Here is an 8,596-nt window from a genome sequence, read left to right as displayed (position 1 = left end):
GAGCGCCGATGGTTACTTTATCCGGCAAGGTGCGGGCGAAGAAGTGCTCCTTTGGCATCCCGCTGCCCCCAAGGCGACGGCATCATTGGGCACCTGGGACTCGTGGCGCTGCACAAGGAGAGACGGTGCCCCTGTTTTCGCGTGGACTACAGGGGTGGCCGCGCACCGTTGGTATGCTGGCGGAATCCACCTTGAGGGCGAGCGCGACTGTACCGCCGAGGCTAGAGTGGTGAAGAGGACGGCAACAAGTCCAAGTGGCTGGAGGGTAGCCTGGAGATCAGGATTACGGACTTCTTATCGCCTGCATATGAGCGGTGGAAGATGAAGATATGGGGAAACCCGACTGAGGCCGTCTAAGCTGGCAGTCAGAAGGAGAAGGCTTGACGCCGGACGACTTGGAAGTTGGATACGGGATTTCTTGGGCTACTATCACACATAACGCTCGAGAGGCTCTCGCATAAATCCAAATGTTTTTGCAAATATATATAGTTCCTGGCTCCCTGTCCTGCGTTTCCCCGATGCCCTATCACTCTAGAGAGTTACTTACTGTGGCCTGCCCAGGCCTGATTGCTGTACCTGATCGAGCTCTAAATACATGCTGTCTGAAACAGGAACGACAAGGAGGGCCTCGGCCACGACTACACTCAGCTACGGTGGGATACTGGTAATGAAAGCTAATTGAGACGCGTATGGTTCAGGGTCTGGCTCGCCCTTACCAGCGAGGAATACAATGGTATACTGTTTAAAATCCCAGGCATTAATGCTGCTCCCTCCGCAATATAAATACGGCTATCAGCCTGCCTGGCCAACCTCATACTATGACCTACAAATAAATCGATGAGCCCTGACTCTTACCTTGCAATTCTGTCTGATCGTAGATTTTGATTATCTCATCGATTGAATCCTCCTGCTTATAGCTCCCCCCGTTCTCGAACTGTGGATTGTCGGCTAGCCGTTTTCTACCCTCTCGTAATTCCTCCAAGGCAACTCCTACTGTATTTACAAACTGGTCAACTAAGTCATCTACTCGCGCGTTATTGGCGTTTTGTTGCTGAAGGGCTGCCATAGCCTGATCCTTCTCTACTTCACGCCGCCTCTGGTCCATTATATGCTGACGCAGCTCCTTGTTCTCACACTGGAGCATATTGATTTGCTCCTCCGACCAAGTAAGTGGCCTTCTGGGCTTTCGGACAGGGTCGGGTCTTACATCGCCGGCTATAAACTTTCGCGCCTTCAAAGGTGCTGGTGCTGTACTGTTGACGACATGAGGTAATTGTGGGAGAGCTTTACCCCAGTTCATGACTCCCTCGTCCCAGAATATGGGGGGGGTGGAGCAGCGCTTTGTTTGCGAGGTTTGGGGCAGAGTTTGTGATATACAATCGGAGAGCTGGGAAAAAAATAGCTGTATACGACCGAACGCGTAAGGCCACTCCTTCATTTCAAGTTTGAATAAGAAGAGGGATTGGAGTGTGCTAAATGATAGAACGGATTTGATGTCATATACTTGTCATGAGGCCGTAATCCGGGATTCGGGCTATCTGGGGGGCAAAAATTGAACGGCCGAACCCACGTTTGCGGCTATATCCCAATATACCACCCAACCATCTTCCATAGCATGCTAATGATTGAACGAGGTAAAGCGGGTTTGGAATGTCAGCAAGCCTGGCTTTGGGTAGTGAAGTCCTGCATTCCGGCTTACGAGTTCTTATATTTATAGGGGAGTTGACTCGTAATACAACCTGGGTGAACTGCGAAACGTCATTTTACATGCAAGGAGTTAGGAGATACCTGAGAAGCTGAGCCAACCAACATACCCTGCCCACTATGACGATATCTCTATGGGTGTTGCTGTCGCTGTTCTGGGCTATACACGCCCTCCCTACGGACTTCCTCAACAGCCCTATTATTTGTATCTCCGACCCTCCAATGCAGCTGGTGGCAGGTTCCACCAATGTATCGGCTGTGTACGATAACCGCTCAAACCCCTATAACCCCCAATTCACAGTAGCTAAAACCTTTGCAGTCACGAAAATCCTTTTGGCCAAAACTGCCGAGCAGTCCTACGGTTCTCAGACGTAGCTTTCCCGCCAATTGCATTCGATTTCTACCCAGAAATACTTTGCCAGGGCCAAGAGGTCCTCAGCTTCCAGGTTCCACCAGGCGCACCGAACGGAGAAGCTTCTGTTTTGTGGTATGTAGTACGGTCCCGCGCGTCCCTTGATGCAAGCTGATCGCTGTCGCAGGGTATGTGATGAACAGTCACCGACCTGCAGTTCCGCCGTGATCTCTAATGGGCAGAGAGATCTTTCCTCCCGTCCACTGAAGCAACAGGGCTTGGTGGCTTGTGTAATTGGTCAGACCTCAAACCTAACTACTCGCACGATTTCCGGGCCAAGTTCGCAAACCGCTACGAGTGGCGCCTTTTTCTCGCCAGGCTCAAGCCATTCGTGGACGACGGTTTTGCTGAACAGGACACAAGCGACCTCAGCAACAGATACAATCACAACTACAGGTCCACCAGCAATCACTGGTTCATCGCCGACCGCTGGTCCGGTCTTTACAGAGCCAGCGCTAACCACAAGCATGGTTTTAACTACATCTCATACATTGTCAGTGAGCCTAACTACGCCCAACACCTCGACTGCGAATCCAACCTTGACCATCGTTCCAGCCTCGACTACAATTTCAGGTTTGACCAGTGAATCCGCACCGCCCATAGACACAGTACAGGTTAGCGGGGCCACTAGGTCGACATCACCTTCCGCTGCACAGACGGTTCTAACTGTCACACAAACAATCACATCTATGATTACTACTACGGTTACATCTCTAGCCAGACGAGTGTGATGTTGATAATAGGCAACTAGCTCTATAGGCAATAGTCGGGTAGCGTATTGTGTACGATTAGATCGCCTTCTCTTTTGTGCGTCAGTGCTCAAGTCGCTCTTTGTGTTTTGTTTCGTTGAGTTTTATCTGTTCCTCATCCCAAATAGTTTGACAAACAGAAGCAGGGAAATAAGGAACATCGTTTATTTAAGCTAGTGAGATTTTATATAAGATCCTCCTCCGTAATTTTCGCAGCTGACTGCTATATCGCATTCTTGTTTGTCCTAGGCCTTGCCATTGGATTTTTTGGTATGTTTATACTATCCACAGTCCCGCGACGAGAGCCCTATAAATGTTTCTTGTCCGCTCCGGGAGTTCCCTTCTGTGTTCCCCGATTCGTTAGTGTCGTTATCGGTGCCGCCCGATGTTGCCCGCTTAGGTTCGTTGGTATTGATGGGGACCATCGAGACCTGTTCGTTTGGGACTCCTCTCTTACGCTGCGTCATCTCCCGGCTGCGGACCACTGCCGATATCACGGCCTTTGGTGTCGCCGATACTATTTACCCCACCCCGCTCTTGATGGTATGGGAGCGATGGTCACCAAGGCCTGAAGCTGATGACTTGGTCACATCTATAACAGTTAACGCATGTAGTGCCGCTCAGCGAGACCTTCTGCCCGGGCCGTCACCAAGCGCCCGACGCCCGGGACCTTACCGACATGTTCTTGGCTAGCACTGCCTAAGCTTGTCAGCGGTTGCAGACACCGATTGTCTATGTGTTCCAACGCCGCACAGAGGGACGCATCACTAGACACTGTGAGTGGCCGTGATTGTGTCCGCAGACTGGGCTCCATGGCCGGTCGGGGGGCATGAGTCGCGTCATTTGCAGCAAGGAGATCTTGGCGGCTAGCAAGAGGCGGATTACTGAGACCAAGAGCACAGGATTGAAGGCATTAATCAGCTGGTGTAATTCATTGAAAGCAGCTACGGTCTCCAGTTCAAGCCCGCCTAAACGGGTCACATGCTTCACACCTAAGGACCAATTCCTGCCCGCAGAAGTAGCAATACGGCCGTTGTTCTTCTTGCCTGAGATTCATTCCTGTTATCGCTTGGACGAGGTCATCCTCTCCAGTGGCTTTCGGCATCTTAACCCTTTTGTTTTCTCTCACTGGTAGCTCAAATCTGACACACTTGTTGTCCGTCCGACTCGATGGCTGCTGGCTGCAGAGCGAGACTAGCCTGTCTGGCCTGCTGGCGATCTTTATATTTTGGGCATCAATGCACCTTTGAATATCAGGGTTCTTGTGAGGCGCCCGCGGGTACTGATGGCTTGTAAACAAGTCCTCTGATGCTGGCGTATAGGTACGTAGATACCTGAAAGTGTGACGATACCTGTCCTCCCTGAATGGACGCCGATATCCGGATGTTCTAGGGGGGTAGCGGTAACGAGGCTTCTCAGAAGTCCTGCCATAAATATCCCTGGCGGATCCTGTAAAATGTGATAGAGGACGGAGCCTGTGTTCGTGTGGATAGGGCGTTGGAGGGCGTGGGAAGTGGCTCCGGTCAGCGGAGGGCCATGTTGGCGACAGACTCTGGGGACGGTGGCGTGCCATTTTACTGATACCCGCCCTTCCTTAATATCACTGACTAGCGGGATGAGGCGTCTTTTCAAGGATTTTATTCTTTCTTTCTTCGGGAGCCATGTTAACGGCGCAACCGGTCAGGCCGGCGATCCGCATTCGTGGCGGGACGGTGTGCCGCCGAGAGCCTGGTTTGTGGCTGCTTTTGTGGGTTGCCTCGCCCTGGGCCTCGGTCCCGGCAAAAAGCAAGCTAGAGGCCTGGCTCATCGGAGGTACAGAGTGAGGGGTAAACTTCTCCTACCTCAGTGAAAGTACCAAGATTTCGGGGGGAACGCTGGGCAAATGCATCCTCCAGCCAGGGCAAGGACTGGTTTGGAGCCACATCGGCGCTACGAAGGCTTCAATGAATATATGTCGTAGGAGCTCCGCTACGCTCTGAACTTAGACGTAATATGAACGGGACCGATATTCAGTGACGGAGAAGAGTATAGATCGACAGGACTTGGAGTCAATTGTATTACCGCTATATAAATGAATGCAGCATGGCAGAAAACTAATTTGAATCAAGCCAAATTCGAGCAGTGACAAACGTAATATTACACGAGTTAAAGCAGCTCCCAGAATCCCAGCACAGTGCCCTACCGCCGGAACCAGCCGGCCACCAAAAACACACCCACTAGCAGCCCATTCAACTACATGGCCTTTCGACGTAGCTTTCTGCTCTTTTCAACGTTGCCGCTGGCGGGCTCTTCGTAGTCGTGCTCCTCTTCGTCGTAGGCAGCTTTTCGTTTCGATGGCACAGCGCTTCCCAGACCCGAGGACTCCCGATTCAACTGCGCTTGTCCCAGTCCTACAGGCTCGTTCTCGCGCAAAAATCTCTGCCAAGGCCGAGTAAACCGCCCTCGGCTCGGCTCAGAAGTTCCCTCTTCTCTGGGCGGGAGCTCGTCGTCATCATCGTCTTTATCTTCATTTAACGAGAGCTGGTCGCTGTTACCGCTCGGGATTGATATACAGTCCCACTGACTACAGTCCCACTGAGTACAGTCCCACTGGGTAAAAACATCGCTGGGGGTAAGGGCGAGGATCTCGGAATCCTCTACATCACCAGCCTGCGTACGCTGGCTGGATTCGGCAAAGTCCTCGTAGTCCGGCAAGTCGTCATTGACATCGTTACAAGCTGTTGTTGTATTTCCGCTGTTGGACGACCGCTTCTCGGTATCGCTGGCCGAATGGATATCGTAGTTGTAGCTCGCATTAACCCCTTCGACGCTTTCGAATGGTCCCAGCAATCCGACCCTAACTCTCTGGGGAATCAGATATAAGCAGATGTGGAAAGCATGTAGAAATTCGCGGCTTGGTGCCTGCCAGCCTGCCTCATCCGACCGGTTCTTTTCAGCAATCACAGCATCCCAGGTGTGCAGGATCGACGTGATTTGGTTTCTGATCCCATAGTAGTACTGAATCCCGAGATCCAGCCTTTTCTGGCACTCAGTCACGATATGGGATCCGTCACCCGTCGCTTGCTGACGTATGAAAGACCTCTCACTTGGGTTGAGAAGCCATCCGCCCTCAGACTGCCCATGCCGCTCTTCCGCAGAGTAAAGGTCTCGGTAATGGTTACCAAAAATAACGATATCTCGAGCATAATTTGCCATAGTGATGGTAGAGATGAGTGAAAGCTGTGGGACTGGCGGAATGAATGTACTATACGTTGTTTGCTTTGTTGTTATCCTGTGGTTATTCTGCCAGGTTCGCTGAATTTATAATTAATGCTGTAGCGTGGGTGGCTAGTTACTTTGCCGCTAGCCGGGCTCAAGGTTACAAGCGTCCCGAACCCGGGATACTGCCGAACACCAAGATTGCCGCAACTTGGGAGACAGCAGGGAGTCAGCAGTGTACTAACAGCAGGTACTATAAACAAACGGGACAAGGCTGTTGCCCACAAATTAGGTTTGCTGAGTAGAGCAAAGCTATCGGAATTCGAAGTATACAGCATTCAGAGCCTTCCAACGAGGATGCGACAACCGTTAAACATGGGAAGACTTATCAAAAATCACTGGGCCAGACTCGTCACATTAACCGCAGCAGCTTGTATGATAATGTTTTATAACTATAATTAAATTTAGACGCTGATTAGAGCCCACAGATCAAGTCACCGCTGCTGTAGAGGCCTTCTTTTGGCCCAAAATTCTGTGGGACTTCGCTACACAGTCATTAGATAAGGCAGTAAAGCCTGTTCCTGTATTGCAGCTTCTTAATCTCGCAATGGGACTCGCTGTACTCGCGTGGGAATGGCCATTGCATTTCGTTGCGGGATCCCGTTTACATAGGAGCATTGCGGCTCGTCTTGTCGCGATGCCACTGGTGGCCCTGACTGCTGCTCTGATTTATCAGGGGGGAGATGCCTCTATTTACTACACCATTGCGTTTTTAGTATATCTCTACGCTTATAGGGAAGGAGAAGTCTGTTCAGCCTCACTCTCCCCCTGATTAACGTTATACGAAGATACTAAGTTCCTATCGCAGATAATCCCTCCCGAGCCTTGGCAGATTGTTTCAAGGCTTGCCGCACGCGCTGAGGCACCAGCACAGCCACACGACGATAGCCCGTAGCGCGCTCTGGCAGACGACGGAGTACGGGTTGTCAGCACCAAGCCTCGCGGGCATAAAGCCCAAGAGGCAGCACGCAACCGACCCCTAGGTCTTTGGCAAGACCCACAACAAGTTCACGAAGGCATTGGGAGACACTTACCGATACAGCAACACCTGCCGGCCTCAGCATCTCCAATACCGTGCCTAAGACAGGGGCAACGATAGCAGGCTTTCTGGGAAGAGAAGCGTCTTTGCAAGCTCGATAAGAGATCTTGGTAAGGTTAGCTTGATCAAGCTGGAGATGGAATAGAGGGACCAACTTGGGGTGGTGGCCGGGAACGTGATCGACATTGTCCCTGGAAGCTCGGTCATCTCGCTCGGACAGCCGAAGCGATGGGGCTGGTTTCCACTACCCGAGGTGCGGCAAGTACAGGCCACTGCCGTCATCTCTAGCCATAGCCTGGATCATGGCGGTGTGGAAGGATGAAGCCGCATCTTCGGATGTATTATGTACATTGTCAGGATATTTCTTCAGGCACTTAATTACCCTTCGCAGTTTTTGTATCCTACTAACGTTATATTGCCCTTTCGTCGACTAGTTGTACGACATATTTACGCCCGCCCAATACCTATAAATGATGTTTGAGAGGATTTTAAATAAAGATCTTCGTAGTACTAGCTGCATTTAGGATAACTATTCATCGACGTCATTATTTCGAAATGCAGGTATAAACTTTCAATACAAGTCCATAGCGGACGAATAGTGTTAACAAACGGGGCGAAATTGCGTGATCCAGCACGCTGCTACACTTTATACGTGTGCTGTTCTCTGAGGTAGAGCCGGACCGAGGAGTAACAACAAGTTATATAGGCATAAAGATCGCAGATAGAAACTCCTCGCTCCCATCATCCTTCCACCTTCGTCGTACTGCCGCGCCAATCGCCCAGCCTCTCTATCGTACGCACCAACGTACAACCTCTCTATCCCTCTACATCTCCATCCCGCTACCTCTCCATCCCTCTGCCTTTCCATCGTACATATCATTTGCATCCCCTCAGTCGGAATCCAGCTTTATCGACCTGTGCCGGGGAGTTTCGCGACGAAATGCCGAACACCTGTTAAGCGTCGTTGAATATGTCCTCTGTGAGATTGACAAGACTGAGCGGCCGGAATGAAGGGGGGGACGGCATCTCTCGAAACAGTGGAGGCGGTGTTGGTTCCGTATAGCCAGGCTCAACGCTTTCGCTCGCCCGAATCATAACGCCAGTATCACGGAAGAAGTTTTCATCTGGCTCGACCTTGATCCACTTGCCGCCGTGCTCCCCGTAGAGACCGAATCGCGTGTTTGGAAGCTGGTTTATGGCCGCAATCATCCTAATGAGCGTTCTTTTGCGGCCTTCAAAACTTCGCGAGACCTTCTGCTGTGGGGACCGCCAGATCTTGCGCTCCTTAGACCGCTGGTACGTCATAGCGAACAAGGTGAGAAAATAGCGAATTGATTAGAGTAGAGGAGTGTGCTAAGGACAGTGAGGAAGATGCTGAAGAAGATGCTGAAGAAGATGCTGAAGAAGATGCTGAAGAAGATGCTGAAGAAGATG

The 8,596-nt window shown here is 51.2% G+C and overlaps 2 protein-coding genes across 2 annotated transcripts; one reads left to right on the top strand and one right to left on the bottom strand.

Annotated features, from left to right (window-relative positions):
* Positions 1-5,097: 5,097 nt before the first annotated feature.
* C8A04DRAFT_33429 (uncharacterized protein) lies at positions 5,098-6,060 on the bottom strand (the record flags this gene model as incomplete). Its single annotated transcript, XM_062782460.1, has 1 exon — positions 5,098-6,060. One exon carries the CDS (start codon positions 6,058-6,060, stop codon positions 5,098-5,100), a length of 963 nt encoding a protein of 320 aa, XP_062632480.1.
* Positions 6,061-6,438: 378 nt separating this feature from the next.
* On the top strand, positions 6,439-7,018 carry C8A04DRAFT_40981 (pro41 protein; the record flags this gene model as incomplete). The annotated part of the gene is made up of 3 exons (XM_062785132.1): positions 6,439-6,496; positions 6,552-6,868; positions 6,932-7,018. The coding sequence occupies 3 exons, from the start codon at positions 6,439-6,441 to the stop codon at positions 7,016-7,018; spliced, it is 462 nt and encodes a 153-aa protein (XP_062632479.1).
* Positions 7,019-8,596: the final 1,578 nt, after the last annotated feature.

This window comes from Dichotomopilus funicola (genome assembly GCF_033296635.1).
Source record: "Dichotomopilus funicola strain CBS 141.50 unplaced genomic scaffold C8A04scaffold_145, whole genome shotgun sequence".
Taxonomy (NCBI): domain Eukaryota; kingdom Fungi; phylum Ascomycota; class Sordariomycetes; order Sordariales; family Chaetomiaceae; genus Dichotomopilus; species Dichotomopilus funicola.
This window is presented reverse-complemented; position numbering and strand designations above follow the sequence as displayed.